This window comes from Bombina bombina, chromosome 7 (genome assembly GCF_027579735.1).
Source record: "Bombina bombina isolate aBomBom1 chromosome 7, aBomBom1.pri, whole genome shotgun sequence".
NCBI classification, from domain to species: Eukaryota; Metazoa; Chordata; class Amphibia; order Anura; family Bombinatoridae; genus Bombina; species Bombina bombina.
The window spans coordinates 382,702,076-382,723,983 of record NC_069505.1 but is presented as its reverse complement, the minus strand read 5'-3'; the positions used below and the strand labels follow the sequence as shown (position 1 = coordinate 382,723,983).

The window sequence follows — 21,908 nt, the reverse complement described above, 5'->3', positions numbered from 1 at the left end:
GTTAATGAAAATTGTACTTATCATTCCTAGAGTCCTGCAGGTCATCAGCAACAGGTCCTATTGTTTGAAAATCCACAACAAATTCTAGAGAAGAGTTCCTTCACTATTTAAAGAACATTAGGCAATACCTATTGGTTATTCATGTTTACTAATCTGGGTTTTAAATGTGTAGCGGAGTCTTCAGGGTTGAGTCCACCAGCTCTTCTGAGTGGGTAATTTATTTGTGCAGTTTGCATTCAAACTTTCATCAGGCATACGTTATATGTTCCCACATTTCCAATATACAGCTCCACAGAGTCAATGAAAAACAATTTTAAAAACCTGCCTATATTTAACTAAGCTGAAGTTTAGAAGACTATTAGGCAAAATGGGTACTAATACTATAGGGACAGAGGTCAGAAACCCCCTAGGAGCTTATCATATCAACAAGGCATCAGGTACAGCTATTATTTATTGATCTGTGTATAGCTCATTGATGCTAAATCATAGCGGTCCAAGTTCAATCCAGTTACTTAAAGGGATACTAAACCCAATTTTTTTCTTTCACGATTCAGATAGAGTATGCAATTTTAAGCAACTTTCTAATTTACTCCTATTATCAATTGTTCTTCGTTCTGTTGTTATCTTTATTTGAAAAAGCCAAAATCTAAGATAAGGAGCCAGCTAAAATGTACCCACCAATCAGCAAGCGCTATCCAGGGTTCTAAATAAAAAATGGGCCGGCTCCTATGTTTACATTCCTGCTTTTTCAAATAAAGATAGCAAGAGAACGAACAAAAAATGATAATAGGAGTAAATTAGAAAGTTGATTAAAATTGCATGTTCCATCTCAATCATGAAAGAAAAAAAATGGGTTTAGTATCCCTTTAAATAGAGCCAATATGAAAGATTATGTGTATATAGATATATAGATATATAGATATGTATATATTTCAAAGTCTCCAGGGATCATCACTCTCACTTTCCAAAAATCTCTGACAGGGTGTCAGGAACATATATCACATGGAAGAAGTTGTAGATCCACACTCGCTGGACTTCAAATGAATATCTTTATTAGTGAATAGTGACGTTTCGGGGATCAAACCGTCCCCTTCATCAGACCTTAAAGATATCCATTTGAAGTCCAGTGAGTGCGGATCTACAACTTCTTTTATATATATATATTGCTTAATAAGCAGTATATTATGGCATAAAAAAAAACTTATATTAAAAGTGCTTTGAACAGGTACAAAAACTATGACTTACAGAGTGTACAAATCAGTAACACTGTAAGAGGCTTGCACCTAATTATAATCAAAATAAATAATTCTATTGAAAGCCAGCACTTTTTTTCCAGGTGTCTATTTAGGTGAGATCTGACCTTGTGTGTACCTCAGAGACAATTTATGTAGTAGGTCGATACAGAACCTGTTGTCTAAGTTAAAGACACATAGTAGAACTACACATCCCATTGTGTGGCAGAGGATACACTTTTGTATAGCAAAGATGCACAACCCTGTGTGTTTTTAGGGATATACAGCATACATTTCTTTTTTAAGCATAGAATACACAGCTCTTTGTGTAGTTGTGTACTAGGTCACTACTTTAAAAATAATGAATTCCCATGGTACATTTTAAAAATGTAAAGGGACATTAAAGGAAATAAAACATTATATACACAAAAATGTAATCTATAATCTATATATATATATATATATATATATATATATATATATATATATATATATATATATATATATATACATATTAACAATTAAAGCTTTATTGCTGATATATAGCATGGACTCATAAGAAGAACAGTTTATCAAAGACTATAGTAAATAGCACCTAGCAATATTGTGGTAACCCAGAGAGCGAGCAAATTTGTTGAGTGACACCTTAAGCTAGAGAGATGGATATTCCTTTGTGGAACATAGTGTTATACAGGATTTTGCGTGTTAAGGAAATACACAATCCTTTTAAAAAAAAAAAAGGCGATACACACATATACCATATACATTTTTATATATATATATATACGTATATATATTATATATCTTATGTGTATATATATATATATATATATATATATATAGAGAGAGAGAGAGAGAGAGAGAGAGAGAGAGAGAGAGCGATAGAGAGTTTAAAAACATATTTGGGAGTGTTTACAGTAAACCAAATAGTTACACAAAAAGGGGGTACTGGCACACATCCACATACCCCCTGTCTTGATATAAAATAAATTGGCTGCTTAAATTCACCTATGCTTTTTTAATAAAATTCTGATCTTTGTCACACATTATGGCCATTCTCTGCTTAGCCATTTACCATTTTACAAAGTGTGCAAAAATCTGCCTTTGTGGGCTGAATAATCCCAGCTTTTCTCTTTAAAATAGAATGAGACTTCCTGGTGTTATATACGGCCCCTAATAATCTATCATGAGGACACGTGAGCTTGGGTGGATTGGTTAATCCAGTAGATATGGTCAGTTTTCCTATTGTAAAGCAAGGTGATTATTTTGTATATACGTTTAAGATACACAACCCAGTGCAATACAATTACATCTTTTCATGTTTTACACAATGCACAACCCTTTTGTGTAGTGAGAAGATACACAACCACTTGTGTATGTGTATCAGACAAATGACAATACTTTTGTGTAGTGAGAGCATACACAACCACTTGTGTATGTGTATCAGACAAATGGCAATACGTTTGTGTAGTGAGAGGATACACAACCACTTGTGTATGTGTATCAGACAAATGGCAATACTTTTGTGTAGTGAGAGGATACACAACCACTTGTGTATGTGTATCAGACAAATGACAATACTTTTGTGTAGTGAGAGGATACACAACCACTTGTGTATGTGTATCAGACAAATGGCAATACTTTTGTGTAGTGAGAGGATACACAACCACTTGTGTATGTGTATCAGACAAATGGCAATACTTTTGTGTAGTGAGAGGATACACAACCACTTGTGTATGTGTATCAGACAATTGGCAATACTTTTGTGTAGTGAGAGGATACACAACCACTTGTGTATGTGTATCAGACAAATGGCAATACTTTTGTAATTTTGCCATATTCATTTCTTTCCTAATATACTTTTCCTAATGTTAGTAAATGTGACTAGTGAATGTGTCATTTTCATGAACTGCAGTGGATATTACTGTACAATTGTCTAGAGATGTGTTTGGTTTTATAATCATGCAAATTTATTTTAAGAATAATTTATGTTGCAGTGGTGCAAAATAATATGTATTTTTTGTTGTAAAACTGTCAGTAACTTTTTTTTGTATAGTGTTCGACTTATGAAATATGCTCCACACAGGCTGCTCTCCTTAGCTCCTTCCCTGCTATCTTTGAGGAGTTGCTGCCAATGTTCTCAGTTGCAGAAGTGGCGGAGTTTGTGCGTGGCACACTTAGCAGCCTGCCAAGCACTCTACACCTGGGGCAGTCCATGGATGTGGTGAAACTCCAATCAATTGGCCGCACCGTGGATTGCCGACTGTTTTCATATCCAGGTAGGGATACCATTATACAAAGAATTTAAAAAATTATTCTAGATCAGGGTTCTGCAAACGACGGGTCGGGACCCATTAATGGGTCGCAACACTATGTTTACTTGGTTGCGATTTGTATGTGTTGTAGGAGAGTTTGTGTGGTGTGTGTGTGTGCTGTATGAGAGTGTGGTATATGTATGTGTTATATAAGTGTGTGTTATATGAGCATGTGTGTGTTTGTTGCATGAGAGTATGTGCATGTGTTATATGAGTGTGTGTGGTGTATAAAATTGTGTGTGGTGTGTGTGTGTTGTATGAGAGTATGTGTGTGTGTTGTATGAGAGTCTATGTGTGGTGTATGTTGTATGGGAGTGTATTTGGTGTGTGTGTGTTGTATGAGAGTGTGTGTGTGTGTGTGTTTGTGTGTTATATGAGAGTGTGTGTGGTGTGTGTGTTTTATGAGAGTGTGGTGTGTGTGTTTTACAACACTAACACGTTTGACTACAATCTGGAATAAAGTATGCACACATTTTAGTCACTTTGCCAAAAATTGCAGCTATCTTGTTGTATATTACTTCAAAAATTTTCAAACCAAAAATAAGAATAGGTGAGCGATAGCATGTGGTATCATTGCACTGGGTCTTGAGGAAAAAAAACGTTTGAAGAACCCTATTCTAGATTACACACAATTGGGCATTTATCGAAGTAACTTATACCAGTCTACAAAATTATTGAAGAAGTATAATTATGTTATCAATGGTTCCAGATAAAGTATGAATAGAAATATGAACAGCCAGCACAGTCCTGCATAGGAGAACTGCAATGAGCAACTGCTAAGCTCATAACAATATCCAATCAAAGAACAAAAATCAGAAAACACAGCTAATCGGGGACACACCCCTTAGTCACATGACTAAGGGGTGTGTCCCTGAAACGTGTTTTCTGGATCTTATCCCATGTAAGCAATCCAAGGATTTTCTTCTGGATTGGAGACTACATTTTTGTTCTTTGATCCAGATAAAGTACACAAGTGTATAACAAGTTGTGGGGTATCAGTTATGTGTGTGTCAGCATGTGCCCTCTCCCTCTTACAGAGGCCAGAAGGATCCTGCTGCCTGTTGTTCTTCATCATATCCACCTGCACCTGAGACAACAGAAGGAGCTTCTGGTCTGCTCTGGGATCCTCAGTAGCATCTTCTCCATTATCAAAAGCAGTTCAACGGTGAGAAAGCTTAGAGCTGTCTTTAAAGTGTCAAACCTCTTAACTACTGCAGGGATCCCAGACTATATATTGTAAACACAAACTACACCATCACATGCCAGCCCAGTGACATATTTCCTGAAGAAATAAATAAATCAACAACCATGTTGCAATAAATGATAGTCGACCTAGTAAACAGTGGTTGAATTAAATGGGACTAGGAGAGTTAAAATAAATAAAATATTAAAGTAATTGACTATTCCACACAATTTTGTACATTGTGAGTTATTTTCCGAGATGAAAGGGCTTTGAAGGCTTAAATTTGAGGTCAGATAGTTTTCTAATGTGACATTCCCAAATGTTGACTTAATGTGTCCAGGTGCAACCAAGAGCAAGAAATAGTTTTTTTTGATGATTCAGATAGAGCATGCAATTTTAAGCAACTTTCTAGTTTACTCCTAGTATCAATTTTTCTTCGTTCTCTTGCTATCTTTATTTAAAAAGCAGGAAAGTGATGCATAGGAGCCGGCCCATTTTTGGTTGAGAACCTGGGTTATGCTTGCTTATTGGTGGGTAAATGTCAGCCTCCAATAAGCAAGCGCTATCCATGGTGCTGAACCTAAAATGGGCTGACTGCTAAGATTTACATTCCTGCTTTTAAAATAAAGATAGCAAGAGAACAAAGAAAAATTGATAATTGGAGTAAATTAGAAAGTTGATTAAAATGTCATGCTCCTTCTGAATCATGAAAGAAAAAAAATTGGGTTCAGTGTCCCTTTAGTGAGCCAGACTATCATGTTGATTAAACCATGGTGATACATCATACATCGTATTTTCTGAACTCTCTAGGGCTACTGTATATCTCAGAACAGCAAGGTCCCCAATCAATATTATTTAAAAAAATCATAGCTTCTATTATATCGGGTCTGAATTTTGCAGGTTTGAAGTAAATTGAGTCTAAAATTCTTCCTCTCCTGTTATTGAGGCTGTCACATTTTCCCTGTGACCAATGATGCAGACGTTTAGTTGGTGTACATGTTTGACATCATATGTAGGGCAGACAGCATTGGATTTATAAGTTACAGGAGGAGTGCTGTTGTCTGTCAATAATGGAACAGCAAACAGGGGTTAGTATAGAATAATATATAAAATATAGTATATAAGTTCATTATATGCCCTGCAGTTATGCATAACAGATCAATTGTATTTACTCATTTAACAGACTCAGTTCTTACTCTGTTAAAGTGAAAGTAAATCCTAGCGTTTTACAAATGCTAGGATTGACTATTGAAACAAATAAAGGGGACTTTCATTCATGAAGTATAAGATACTTCATGTAGAAAGCTTGTTTATTTTTTTAATCGATCGCCTTTTTACCTTGTACAGCAGCCCACGGCAAAAAAAAAATTTGGCTAAGAGGTGAAGTTTTCACCTCTTAGCCAATAGCCGTGCGGTAAATCCGGCTTGGCACTCATGGGAGCCGGAATTACCGCACGGCTATTGGCTAAGAGGTGAAAACGTCACCTCTTAGCCATAATTTTTTTTTTTGCCGTGGGCTCCTGTACAAGGTAAAAACGATGATCGATTTAATCAAATAAATGAGCTTTCTACATGAAGTATCTTATACTTCATGAATGAAAGTCCCCTTTATTTGTTTCAATAGTCAATCCTAGAGTTTGTAAAACGCTAGGATTTACTTTCACTTTAATCTATAAATTCCCACAATATATTAAAAGTGAAGTGTCCATCATATAACCCCTCTTTCCCTTCTTTGTAACAAACTATATTATTTTAAATTCTTAATAAATTCCTGTTCTGCACAGAAATCTGGATGGGATTTCCTCACACACAGACTCGCATGACCAACATACCCTATAGAACAACACAGTGTCGCTAAAATTACAGTTTTTAAGAATGTGCACATACAAGCATTTTAAATTTGATATACTTTTTGATATTAGACCTGTTAATTCACTCTAATTTTTGTCTGTTTTTCTTTCTTACCCTTTCTATCCTACTTTAGTTATATTTTCATCTTTATTTTTTCATCTTTATTTTTTCTACTTTATTCTTATTATTAAATTTTACCCTTATTGCTACTTTCATTCATTTAATTTCTAGCTATAAGTTCATTACTATATATGTTACGCACATTATAACTAGTAATTATTTGTTAGTCTAGTTTTGCACACAATGTAACACTGTCTATGTTTATTGTATGTTTTTGGAAAATGTATTTTCTATTCTATTTTGCCATCTGTAACGATACAAAAGATGTACCTGTATGCCACTCCTGAGCCTGTATACTACTCTTCCCTCGGTCCGAGTGAATTGGGTCTTTTCCCATTAGCTAATACAAGCTATTTAGGCTCACCTGTGACATCAGGTAACTATCTCTGAGGAAGCACATGTACGCATGCACGAAACGCGTCAGATAGAAGGAGATGCACCTTTTGTCTCCTACCTGAATGAATACATCCTGACTTGCACTGGCAACTAGGTTCCGGTCCTTTTTTTTTTTTCCTTTTTCTTTTCAAGTCTAACAGATCAATTGAATTTACTCATTTAACAGACTCAGTTCTTACTATGTTAATCTATAAATTCCCACAATATATTAAAAGTGAAGCGTTCATCATATAACCGCTCTTTCCCTTCTTTGTAACAAACTATATTATATTACATTCTTAATAAATTCCTGTTCTGCACAGAAATATACACAGAATTCTTTTTAAACAAGGAATGACACTTATTTTCTTTCTGGCAGGAGGTGGATGTGGGAGAGGAGGTGCAGATGCTGCAGGAGAGCCTGTTAGATGTTCTCCTACAGACACTTCTTATCATCATGAGTAAATCTCAGGCCCAGGAGGCGGTAAGAGGCCAGCGGTGTCCACAGTGTACAGCAGAGATCACTGTTAGTAACTAACAATCACTTATTTTTCTCTAACCCCTTCCTGCATGATTCCATCACTCTATCCCGCCAACCTCAGAGTTCTAGTTCCAGATGGCTTGATCGAATAAGATCGAGTTGATTGACACCCTCTGCTAGCGGCCGATTGGCCATGAATCTGCAGGGGGCGGTATTGCACCAGCAGTTCACAAGAACTGCTGGTGCAATGATAAATGCAGAGAGCGTATGCTGTCGGCATTTATCGATGTGCAGCGGACCTGATCTGCTATATCGGATCATGTCCGCTCGCAGCATCATAAATAGGCCCCATGGTATTTCTCTCTTTCTGTAAGTATGGATATATATATTTCCTACAGATCTTATTAGTGGTATGAGAAATCACGTATAGGGCTATTTAGTACCTATACATATGTAAATTTCTGTACTGCCCAATGCCTACAGGCTATACAATAGAGATAAATAGACGAAAATCATTTAGAAAATGCTTATTTAACTCTTATCACCTGCATAGCTTTGTTATGAACTTGTAAAATGTAGTGCAAAAATATGTAAGCAGGATTTTGTGAAGCAATAGTTTTACTGTTTTACACCTGATAATTACCGGCAACTATGTAAACTCATCATTTTTTTACTATTCTCTCAGTGTTTCATATTTACTACCAAAAATATATGTTGCTGTTTTGCATCATTTGAAAATTGTATATTATTTTATTCTACAAGACAATAATTTTTAGCTTAGTTTTATATATATATATATTTCCAATTTTTAAATGGTTAGATTGATTGACAAGTCTGTTAGGGGAAGTCATTTGAAAGCTATTAGAAAACTTACCTTGAAAACAATAATTATGAATATTCAGTGTTTTTGTCAGCTCTGTGAGACAAACAGTTTGATTTAATCAAAAACGTTTCACAGAGCATGGGCATGTCATTCATACTTTGAAATTGCTTCTGATTTACTACCGTCAAAGGTTTAGTGAATATATACCAATGTACCTCTGTGTTTGTGAGTTTGTGACTTAGACTGTGAGCTACATCCTAGTCCATCTATTACAGATATTTGATGTGCAGATATATCATCATTAATGTGTGTTTGATAGATTTTAGTAAACTTTATAGATATAACACTCCATTTTACAATGTCCCTGTCCCCCTATACAACCTCTCCACCCCCTATCCCTGTGGTATCCAGTTATTGTTCTGACTATAACCCCCTGTCAGGGGGAGTATGTTTCCTGCCTCCTGTCTCTGCTGCGCCTGATGTCAGATACCCACTACCAACATCTGCTGCACAACTTCCAGAGCAAAGAAGAGCTTAAGGTAAGATCTAAGTAGATGCAGGGGCACAGGAGAGAAAAGACAGGAGAGAGAAGGAAGTGGAGAGGATGGTAGTGGAAGTTAACAATATTCAGCACCTTGGACAGTTCATTGTTGGTTGATTACATTGAGCAGGCGGACAGACATCGCTGCAATTCAACCCGATCGAGTACAATCGGGTTGATTGACACCCTCCTGCTGGAGGCCAATTGGCTGCGAATCTGCAGGGGGCGGCATTGCAGCAGCAGCTCACAAGAGCTGCTGGTGCAATGCTGAATACGGAGAGCGTATTGCTCTCCGCATTCAGCGAGGTCTGTCGGACCTGATCCGCACTGTCGGATCAGGTCCGACAGACCTTTAATAAATAGGCCTCCATGTGTGGGCTAGATCAGTGTTTCTCAACCCCAGTCCTCCAGTACCAATAACGGGCCAGATTTTTATGATATCTTAACTAGAGCACAGGTAAAATAATCAGCTGATCAGTAACCATGGTTACTAACCTGCTCTCATCCATCAGCTGATTATTTCACCGGTGCTCTTGTTCAGATAACAGGAAAATCTGTCCCGTTAGCGGCACTTGAGGGCTGGAGTTGAGAAACACTGGGCTAGACTACAAGTGGAGTGGAATTGATAGACCAGGGTAATTTATCTTGCACTTGGTCACGTGCAAAGATTAATACATAATCTGTTATTAAAAGTGGATGGTTAAAAAATGTATTCTTAACATGATCATTCCGCTCGTATTACAAGTTAAGAGTTCTTTTCGAGCTCAGTCTAAAATACCAATTAACAATTTAATTTAAAAGATGCTTCTTTCTCCGCTCAAAGTTTCCGGCTCTCTGAAAACATAAGTTAAGAAGCAGTGTCGTAAGACCGCTGCTCCTAACTTCTCCACCACCTTTTAGGTGGCGACTGCAATCATTACGATCCGATCCAATCGGGTTGATTGACACCCCCTGCTAGTGGCCGATTGGCCTCGAATGTGCAGGGGGCAGTATTGCTCAAGCATTTCACAAGAAATGCTTGTGCAATGTTAAATGTTAGCGATGTCGGGCAGACATGATTCGCTGCCCGACATTTAATAAATTGACCCCCTGAAGTCAACCATTATTGCTTGCTAGTTTGTATAGCAAAATACAAGAAAACACATTCAACAAAGGTTGAATGATAAAAAAAGGTTTTGTGGCAAAATTAAAGAAATATGATATATGACAAGGGATATGGTATATGGGAAGAAATGTTTATATATATATATATATAGCTACATGAAACCCCACATGATTCAGATAGAGCTTTATTTTTAAAACATCTTTCCAATTTACTTTTATTTTGCTTCATTCTCTTGGCATCCTTTATTAAAGGAGTAGCAATGCACTGCAGGGAGCTAGCTGAGCATATAGGTAAGCCAATGCAGAGGCATATATTTGCAACCACCAATCAGCAGCTAGCTCCAAGCTCCTGAGCCTACCTAGGTGTGATTTTCAACTAAGGATACCAACAGAACAAAGCAAATTAGATAATAGAAGAACATTGGAACATTGTTTAAAAAATGTATGCTCTATCTGAATTATGAAAGAAAAAGGTTGGGTTTCATGTCCCTTTAAATTAAAATAATAGAATGTGCTCCCGAGGATCTTGTACCTCTTTAGAGCACTGCCGATCAGGGTCCCTTCCTCGGAGCTCCAGAAACTACAATCAGAACTAATCTCATTCTTAAGAGGAGATGGTATTGCTAGGATAGCATCCCATATATTAACTAGACACCGGCGTCTAGGTGGAGTAGGAATGCCACACTTACAAGCTTACTATCTAGCAGCTAGGACAGCACAAGCCTCGCTCCTCCAGAAACCACTAAGAGAGATTCTCTGGACAAAAATAGAAACTGACAGTATAGAATCGGATTACACGGATGACCTTCTGTGGAACTCCAAGAAAGATATACACCAAGATAGCCGTAGCCTACCCTCAACATTAGATACACTTTCACACTGGGAACAATTAACTAAACACCCAACGATGTTGTCTCCAGGCACCTGGGTCAAACCGATCAGACTCCTGCTTCCCAAGGAAACTCACAACACATTAGATAAGTGGGCTAATAAAGGTCTTTACCGGGTGGCAGACTTTCTCATTCACTCACAAATCATTTCATTCAATCACCTTCAGGAGCTAATAACCCCACTCAAACTACATTGGTTCCTATACCTCCAAATCTCTTCTGCCCTTAATAAGTATGATATCTCCCGTGGGAAACACCCACCCACAGTTATGGAAAGAATATGCTCAAACCCGACTAGGGAAAAGCAGCTCATTTCTAAACTTTATATAGCAATTCAGGACACACATTACACCGAGAAATCGTCCATAGCGATAAAATGGGAAGAAGACGGGGCAGATCAGATTTCAAAAGATGAATGGGACCAATTATATTTCGAATCCTGTAAGGGGCTTATTAGTGCGGACCATAGGGAAAATACTATAAAAACAACATTTCGTTGGTATCTTACGCCCCTAAAAACATCACACTATTCAATAAATAAGTCCAAATTATGCTATAGAGGCTGTGGGATACAGGGTTCTTATAAACATATGTGGTGGGATTGCGAACCCATCAAAAATATTTGGAGAATGCTCAATGATCTCCTCAGTAAAGTTTTAGACGAACGAATAGTACTAACCATAGACCAAGCACTTCTTCATAGGCGATTGCCCAACCTGAACCCCACCATTAATAAATTCATTAAAATACTCTGCACGACCACTAGAGTGTGCATAGCGAGGCACTGGAAGGAAGGTCCCCCTACTTGGAAAGAAGTACTAGACAAAATAAAAGACATATACACACTATCAAAAGGGTAGCATGGATACAAGGAGACACTACACAGTTTAACAAAATATGGTTCTATTGGATAATGCATTCAACAATGACGGTCAGGTGACAGAATCCACAAATAGAAGAGTATGGTAAAAACTCTATAAACTAGATGCTTATAGTTATAAATTGGCCAAATGACGCACTCAGCTTAGATCCCAGACATAATTGATTGACAACACGACATGATTTAATGTTTATTTGTATTCTTATTTTTGTTTTTATTTTCTTTTTTTTTTCTCTTTTTTATTTCTTATTTAGGTTTGTTAATGATCATTACTCATGATATCTATCATAGATCAATGTTAAGGATTTATGAGTTAAAAATGTTCCCATGTTGATTTAAGATGACACATTGTCTGAGGCACTGTAATAATTGCTCTCAGGATGTATATACTGTTATTTATGCTGTGATATGGAAATAAAAATAATTTCAACATAAATTAAAATAATATAGCAAGGGACTACATGAAGATTTTTTGTGTGCCATCAACTAAGTGCTCAAGAGATATCCAACATGAATTGTACGGTGCTCCCCATAGAAGTAGAAGTGTAGTATATGAGCGCATTAAAGGACCTGCTTTGGACTTGTTATATGAGTAGAAAGAAAAGCAGTATTGATTTTGTTTGAGTGAAGCACTATAGCTATAATATTTTTGTGTTCCACGTGTAACCTAGCCCTTTGCTGGTATTTATTTTAATAATATTCATCCTTGAATATATTGCAATGGGCAACAACCTTTAAATACCCTTATGGGGGCCGAATTATCAAGCTCTGAATGGAGCTTGATGCCCCTGTTTCTGTGCGAGCCTGCAGGGGGGCGGCACTGCACAAGCAGTTCTGGTGAACTGCTTGTGCAATGATAAGCATTCAGCGATGTCTGCCGGACATGATGCACTACAGCATATCATGTTGGACAGACATTGATAAATCGGCCCCATGGTATTAAGTATCTTTATGTGATAAGTACCCACCCAGGTGTCATTATAAAGTAACCGAGTGGGGGCAGTGTAATATTTTCTACTATCCAAAGCACAAATAAATTGAAAAATTTAACATAAATATATTTAATTATAATTTGTGGAAGAAACATTGAAAACTTCTAATATTAGCTTATTTTAGCGTAATGTTGGATTAAATTTTAGCCAGGTGGTCAGTATAATCAGCTGGATGGTGCACCCATTAAAAACGTCTTGCAAGAACAATGAGTACCCTTATGTTTTTAAGTATGGGGTAGTTTTAAGCTTGAGGACACTTATGTTATTACGTATGTGGTAATGTTAACTTACGGTTGCCATATTTCCTCTTATAAGGGAGGACACTTATGTTATTACGTATGTGGTAATGTTAACTTACGGTTGCCATATTTCCTCTTATAAAGGAGGACACTTATGTTATTACGTATGAGGTAATGTTAACTTACGGTTGCCATATTTCCTCTTATAAGGGAGGAAACTTATGAAAAAGAAATATGTCATGGGCTGTTTAAAGATATGTTTGATTAATGTTCCATTGTAAGAGCCCTGACATGTATTTTACATATATTTCCCCCCTTAAAATGGAATATGGCAACCCTATGTTTAGCTAAGAATCTCAGATAAATGCACGATAGTGTAATAATATGCCTTATATAGTTTTGTAATAGTCATTTGAGTATATTAGCCTATCAGACTTCTGTAGAAAAAACTAAGGCATGTTAGATGAACTTGCAGATACTGGCTTAATGCTCTGGATAGGGTAATACTGAGCTTAGTAACTGAGTATTGGTGTAGTGATTACTGACAGCTATAACTTTATACAATATTATAGTCTCTGCAATGCAGTTGTTCTTCCTTATTGGTACCTTAGTTACTATCTTGGGTGCTAAAGTTAATTTTATTTTATGTCTCAGGAATTCCTGCTGAAGATTTTCTGTGTGTTCCGGAACTTACTGAAGTTGAGTGTCTTCCCTCCAGACTGGACAGTGATGAGACTTCTAGCCAGCAAGTGAGAACTGGGCAGGGGACACTGAGTATTCAGCACTGGAACACAAGGAACTTAGAGAAACATGGAATATGACACAGACATATACAACATAGAAGCACAGAACATACACCTCAGAGACAAAGGGCCCAATTATTTAAAACTAGCCTAGAGAAAAATTATCAACAATTATTTAGGGAAACCTTTAGATTTTATATTGTAACATACAGTAGGTGTTTCTCCTTCATATCCATAACCGCATATCAAGATATTTGCCTTTACAAATTGAGGGCCCTAAAAATACTGGTGAGATACTTAGATAAGGAGACCTTTAGATCATCTAGCCCATAATTTGAGGAATATGGCACAGAAACACAGAACATAAAATGCTGGCACTAGTGGCAGTTTGTAAAAAATCATTTCCAAAGGTACCAGCAAGGATGTTCCCTTTTTTACATGTCCTTAGCTCTAACCAATGTTTTGCTTATTTGGAGGGGTGGACTTTGAATGCATTGCTGTAAAATATTCTAAATAATCCATAGAATATATCTATATATTTAGTAATTATTATTAATATTTTATATTTAATATTTCAATAATGCGCCTTAAGATTAGTAATTTTTCATGTGTGCTAACCCGACAACACGTTAAACCTAAATCGCAAACCCTGAAGCTTGTTACTCATATTTTACATTCTTATGTTCTTCACATAGAAAATAATGTACTTTTTTATTATTAGATATACAGTATATTAGATATACTATATATATGTATGTATGTATATATATATATATATATATATATATTAAAAATACAAACGCAACCCGACTAGCGCAAAAAAAGCATAACTCTAGCCCTTTGTATTTTAAAATAAATATTCCTAAATAGAGTATATCTGTATATATCTATACCTATATATAATCATCTATACATTGGCGGTTCTACAAGAGGGCCTACAGGGCCCAGTGCCCCTGTAAAAATGTCCCTGCCCCCCCCCCCCCCCCCCCCCGTGACCCCCTCTGAGCTGCCTGGTAATATCTATTAAAAAAAACGGACATAGCTCTTAACAGGATTGATAGTGTGTTTGAACTTTTTTACGTCCGGACCAGGCCGCATCCGGCTGTACCCAACCCATGTTCCACTTCCACCCACAACCGGCACCCCTTCTAGCTTGCTACTCAGCTGGAGCAGGACTGAGTCCGGACTACTAGTCTAGCAGACAGCAGGCACAGCTTGCTTCCTGATCTATGCGTGCTGTGAGACTGTCAGACATCACATGATCAAGCATGTGACGTCACGTCAGTGAGAAGACCCGCACTGTCAGGGGAGCATCAGTAAAACAGGGGTGACCCGGGTGAGTTAGCGTTTATGGATGGTATATCTGTGTCTATTTGTGTGTCTTATAGGGAATATATTACCTCATAAACAAAATAAGTTGCATCAGAAAATATTATGAATATATGAGCATTATACAGTCACCCTTTGAATAACGTTCTGTGTATAATTGTCTGCAGCAATGTTATAAGCCAGACTGATCCTTGCTTCCACCTACTGCAGATGTAACCAAATCTTTCATTTTTATTCTCTCCAAGAAGTTTTAGTTTAGACCATTCCAATTAATGTTTTCAGTTTTGTTTTGTTTTTTTGTGGGCTAGATATTGAACTAGGGGGTGATTGTCCCCATGCTGGTTATATATTGCTAGAAAATATTAATAGTGGTTTAGGTTTATGTGATCTGCTCTCAATTTATTCCTTTATACCATATACTATGTAAATAGTAGGATTTTATAATATGATTTCCATCAGGTTATTCCTTTATACCACTATTGTGAAGCCTGAAGTGGATTAGTATAACGTAATTACCTCAAGGTCTCTCTTATATGCCCATAAAAAATATTCTGAAGGCTGCAGGGGTGGTTATGCCCACAGACAAAAAAATTTATGCTCATAAAACACACTAAAGACTGAAGAGCTGATTTGAGGTGCTTGTCTCCATGCTGTTCCTATGTTCGGAAGGCTCAATATGATGCTAGGCTTGCCAGCTGTCCACTAAAATCTTCACAGAAATAATGGACAGTTAAATGTGCAGTATTTTAAACTGCATTTCGATAAATAATACATTTATTGAGTAAATGAATCAACAGTATCTGCCCATGTTAAGCAGGGAGGGATGGTTACTTGTGAAATGAAACGTATGCCTCTACGTTGTTTTTCTTCTTCTAGTAGTTTGTTTCCATTTTTTAATGTGCCCCTCTGATTAAACACTGCCCCCCCCCCAGTAAAATGTGTCTAGAACCGCCACTGCATCTATATAATAGGTATAACTATATATTTGTTAAAATAACATTTAGATATAGGGAGGAATATTTAATTATGAATAAATAGAACATATTCCTTAGCGTAAAGAACATTGGAATATAAAATATTCCTATTTTCATCTCGGGTTAGTGCAAATGAGAATATGTGATGGTGTTTGTGCGAGAGTGGGGTGTATTTTTTTAACTTTTTTTCTCCATTGACTGTATGGGAGAATACGTGAACGCACACGCGATATTCTAAGTTCGGGTTTTTGCGCTAGTCAGGTTACCACTAGAGCAAAAAGTGTTTTCTTTCAACTTTTAATACCAGCGCAACCCAACTAGCGTAAAAATCGTAATTCTAGATGAGTTATCGCTATGACAGAAACGCAAATTACTGCTCCACTTATAATCTAGCCCTAAATGTTTTATACTACAACTGTGCAGCCTGTGCATAGTTATTTACTTTACGTATCTCTGAGCCTTATAAAAAATAAATAAAGCTTTATTTATGTTTTTCAAACAATCACAACCGTCTTGATTGTGCTGTTTATTTCAATGTAGCATGTTTCAGAGATAGATAAAGCTGTTGGCAGCTTTAATCAGGTGGGAGCACGCTACATTAAAGGGAATGGCTCGATAGAGCAGGTTGTGATTTAAGAGCAACCCTATGATGTGGTTTTATTTAAGGGACAGTTTACACCAACATTTTTATTGTTTAAAAAGATAGATAATCCCATTATTATCCATTCCCCAGTTTTTCATAACCAACACTGTTATATTATTACATGTTTTGCCTCTGTGATTACCTTGTATCTAAGCTTCTGTAGCCTGCCCCCTTATCTCAGTGCTTTTTACAGACTTGCATTTTAGCCAACCAGTGCTGACTCATAAATAATTCCAAAGTAGTGAGCACAATGTTATCTATATGGCACACATGAGCTAACACTGTCTAACTATCAACATGCACTGAGATAAGAGGCCGTCATCACCATCTTAGAAATTAGCATATGAGCCTATCTAGGTTTAGCTTTCAACAAAGAATACCAAAAGAACATAGCAAATTTGATGATGAAGGTAAATTGGAAAGTTGTTTAAAACTACATGCCCTATTTGAATCATGAAAGTTTAATTTTGACTTGAGTAAAAACAAACAAAGCTTCTTTTTTTTACAAGGTGCAGAGATCAATAAATTTAAATAATTGTGCACATGCTGTTTACTGACTTCTTATTTATTCATGTAATTGTATTTAGTACAGGTGGCCCTCAGTTTACAACGGTTAAATTTACACCGTTTCAGAATACCAACCTTTTTTTCCAGTCATGTGACTGCTATTGAAAAGCATTGAGAAGCAGTGCATTTATTAAAATAGCCAGTAGGTGGAGCTGTCCGCTTGTGTTGCAGCAAAGCCAAGCAAGCTGAATTTAATCAGTTTAACCAGACCTGAGCTATCGAGCAGATTTCAAAGGAACAAGATCTTCCTGTCTATAAATCAGTCCAGATTGGAATGCATAGAAAGAACTGTTTGCAGAAAAATGCAAGTGAAGTCTGTGTTGTGTGATTATTTTATTGGGCTTATAATGCTGTTTAGCAAATGTTTTTGTTCATTTAACTTAGTTTAATTATATATTCTGTGTTGTGTGATTATTTTATTAGGTTTATAATGCTGTTTAGCATTTAAAGTCTTAATTTCAAATCTTTAAAAATAATGTATTAGGTTTTACTTATGACAATTTTGAGAGGGGCCTGGAACCTAACTCCCTCACTTCCCATTGACTTACATTATAAACTGGGTGGGTTTCAATTTCCAACGGTTTCGATTTACAACCATTCCTTCTGGAACCTAACCCCGGCGTAAACTGAGGGCTACCTGTATATGTGTGCTTTACATATTTTAAATTGTAAATTGCATTTTAACACTTTACACCTAGGAGCGACTATCAAATATTTTAAGATATTAACAACCGCATACAAGGCAAAAGCCATTAATGCGCTCAGTGGAAACTACACAAATCACACAATTGGGAATAAAAAACAACCTTCAACTGCCATTAATTAGGGAGAAAAAAAATGAAAAATCTGACATCTTTATAAACTGCTGAATGCTGTTGTTTTATTTATTTATATTATTTTTTTGACAGACTTTTTAAAAGCTAGTCGAAAATTATTAACTCATCCAATGGAAACTTAATAATAATATGCTGGAGTCTGTTATGCAAAAAATTTACATGCTCAAATGAATTAGAGCATGTAATTTCTATGTTAGAATGTTCCTTTAAGATCTAACCTGAAATAAACTGCCTTTTGCCTTGGAGCAGTATATATTACAACTGCTGTGACTCTAAAGCATTTTTCTAAATGGACCTAAAATTGCAAATATGGAAGTCCATTTACTCGTAGCTATTTTTTCAGCATGATTAATTTCAGAGTTAAGTGCACTTTCTGTAGATTTCCTATGTTTCACTAGGATAAAGATGCACTGTGCAAATTAAAGACTCTTTGCCTAGGGTTTTTTTTTTCAGCTACAAAAATTAATGAGGAAAATGTAATCCTCTCTTTTGTCTGAAACTGAAAAATATCAGGCATGTTACTATATAAACTGGGCAAAATACTACGGAAAGATCTTAATTCTAAAAGGAGACGGTTACATGAAATTCTATTGTTGCTATAGGGGCCCATTATCAACGCAACTGAAAGCAATATCATACTAACGTTGAAGGGTTAAACAAAGCTGACTGCGCCTGCGTAAGCAAGTAGTTTTTTTTGAAGGATATGTTTTTGAATAAATATTTCAACTGCGCCTGCGCAACCAATGGGGTTTATTAAACCAATATGGATTATAATTTTTGACATACCAATATTTATATCAATACATATACAGATACAGTATATATTACTCAGATTATCAGTAATTTGCACCTGAAGTTATATATATCTATATTGCTTTCAATATTACAAAAGTGCACTATTAAATTCCTAATTTAAAAATAATAGAAAACAAATAATTGAATCATTCAGATAACAATATTATATTATAATATTACATATGTATTGTAAAAGTGCATCAAAAATCGTAACAAAATTGTTCACCAAAAATCGTATTGTATCAGAAACGTAAAATTTGTATGTAAATTAAACTGAAATAAATCGTATTAAATATACACAGTGTAAATCGTAATTTAAAGGGACACTGAACCCAAATTATTTCTTTCGTGATTCAGATAGAGCATGCAATTTTAAGCAACTATCTAATTTACTCCTATTATCAAATTTTCTTCATTCTCTTGGTATCTTTATTTGAAATGCAAGAATGTAAGTTTAGATGCCGGCCCATTTTTGTTGAACAACCTGGGTTGTTCTTGCTGATTGGTGGATAAATTAATCCACCAATGAATAAGTGCTTTCCAGGGTCCTGAACTAAACAAATAGCTTAGATGCCTTCTTTTTCAAATCAACATAGCAAGAGAACAAAGAAAAATTGATAATAGGAGTAAATTAGAAAGTTGCTTAAAATTGCATGCTCGATCTGAATCATGAAAGAAAAAAATTTGGTTCAGTGTCCCTTTAAGTATTGTACACTGGATGTACAAAAAACACATAGAAATTAGTATTTATAAATACAAAATAATAGTTTTTTTTTTAATAAAATGGGCTGAGCATGGGCGTATATGAAATTTTTTCTCAAATCCCAGCGTAATTCTCTAAACATTTCCGCCTTTAAGTTCTCACTGTTTTGCCTTGCAAATGAAAAAGTGGCAAGCTTTTATCAAAATACTTAATATCCTAATAGAAAAACACATGAATACAAAAATAAAGACGTTTGTAAGATGCTATACGCAGAAAGCAGCGTAATATGATTTATATTGGCTGCAGGTTTTCATTTTTAATGTGGGGCCCCTGCTCACTGCTAACTTCAGTGCTCCATTAATTTCAATAGGAGACATCTTGGCACTCGCAGGAAGTGCCCATTTTTTAACATAATTCAACCAGGGCAGCCCTAGCGAGGGTCAGTATGGAAAACCATGTCCGATCTGGTGAAGAATAGATAATCGGCCCCTTAGGGGCATATTTATCAAGCTCCGAATACGATCGGGTTGATTGACACCCTCTGCTAGCGGCTGATTGCCCGCGAATCTGCAGGGGGCGCCATTGATAAATGCAGAGAGCGTATGCTGTCGGCATTTATCGATGTGCAGCGGACATGATCCACAATATCGGATCATGTCTGCTCGCATAATGATAATACGGCCCCTTAGTCTCAAGGATCTAGCCAATGGCGTTCTGGGGTGTTCTAGGGGGCGTTGTCAGCATTTTTAATTTACACCTCAGCCCAGCATGCGGAATGCATAAAGATTATATTGTCTCTGTGAACTTTTTCATCATGCACTCTCTTCTTGCTATTTCAAAGCTGCAAAGGTTGTCTAGTTTTTTAATTTTTGTTTATTCCTCTTTAACTATTTTCATGGGGGTTTTTTTGGAGGGGGGGGGGGCTTTGGCATCTCTTAGATTGGACTGTTTTACAGAAGGAATTTTTTTTTTTTTTTTTATTCGTTTGCTCGGTAATGATGTTATAGCATTTTTGTGAAGCGGGGCTCATTCACAGTGAAGTTTGTTCTTTGTGCAGCGTAGGGTTACCACCTGTATGGGAATGACTTGGACAGTTCGGGTTTCTATTTGTGTGTACAGGTTTGAAGCTGAGTCAGGCCGACATTCAAATATCCGGCTTTAGTGGGAAACAGCCACAGTCAAAAAGGTGACATTGTTCATATGCAACATACTGCACATGCCTACAGTTATTTCTCTCTTGCATGTGTGTATCTGTGTGTGTGTATGTGTCTTTGTGTGTAAGAGAGAGTGTTTGTCAGTGACTTTTTGTGTGTATGAGTCTGTGGCCTCTATTTATCAAGGTCTGGCGGACCTGATCATCCGACAGTGCGGTTCAGGTCCGCCAAACCTCGCTGAATACGGAGAGCAATACACTCTCCGTATTCAGCATTGCACCAGCAGCTCACAAGAGCTGCTGGTGAAACGCCGCCCCCTGCTGACTCGCGGCCAATGGGCCGTCAGCAGGGAGCTGTCAATCAACCCGATCATACTCGATCGGGTTGAATTGCGGTGATGTCTATTCGCCTGCTCAGAGCAGGCGGACAGGTTATGGAGCAGCGGTCTTTAGAGCCTGCAGGCTCGCCAGAAACACGGGGCATCAAGCTGCATTCGGAGCTTGATAGATAGGCCCCTGTGTGTGAAAGTGTATTTCTGTGTGTGTGAGAGAGTGTGTGTGTGTGTGTGTGAGAGTGTTAGGGTCTTTGTGTGTGTGAGAGAGTGTGTGTTAGTGTATGAGAGAGAATGTGTGTGTGAGTGTTAGGGTCTTTGTGTGTAAGAGAGAGTGTGTGTGTGTGTGAGAGTGTTAGGGTCTTTGTGTGTGTGTGTGTGTGTGAGAGAGAGAGAGAGAGAGAGAGAGAGAGTTTGTGTGTGTTAGTGTGTGAGACAGAGTGTGTGTGTGAGTGTTAGGGTCTTTGTGTGTGTGCGAGAGAGTGTGTGTGTGTTAGTGTGTGAGAGAGTGTGTGTGTGTGTGTTAGTGTGTGAGAGAGAGTGTGTGTGATAGTGTTAGAGTCTTTGCGTGTGTGAGAGAGAGAGAGTGTGTAAGAATGTAAATATCTATGTGCGAGTTTGTATTTATCTACTATTATACATAGGGGTCGATTTAACAATGTGCGGGCTATAGCGATAACGCTGTCGGCATTCATCATTGCACAAGCATTTCACTAGAAATGCTTGTTCAATGCCGTCCCCTGCAGATCCTCAGCCAATCAACCCGATCATATCCAATCGGATAGATTGTTGTCTGCCGCCTCAGTG

General features: G+C 36.9%; 1 protein-coding gene across 1 annotated transcript in view; it reads left to right on the top strand.

The window, feature by feature from the left end:
• The window catches only part of DOCK3 (dedicator of cytokinesis 3), a 924,676-nt gene that overhangs the window by 692,831 nt on the left and 209,937 nt on the right, over positions 1–21,908 (top strand). Inside the window, exons 24-28 of the mRNA XM_053721106.1 lie at positions 3,319–3,511; positions 4,585–4,712; positions 7,456–7,602; positions 8,821–8,919; positions 13,681–13,775. Coding sequence (XP_053577081.1) covers positions 3,319–3,511; positions 4,585–4,712; positions 7,456–7,602; positions 8,821–8,919; positions 13,681–13,775 — 662 coding nt within the window. The remainder of the gene's footprint in view (positions 1–3,318; positions 3,512–4,584; positions 4,713–7,455; positions 7,603–8,820; positions 8,920–13,680; positions 13,776–21,908) is intronic.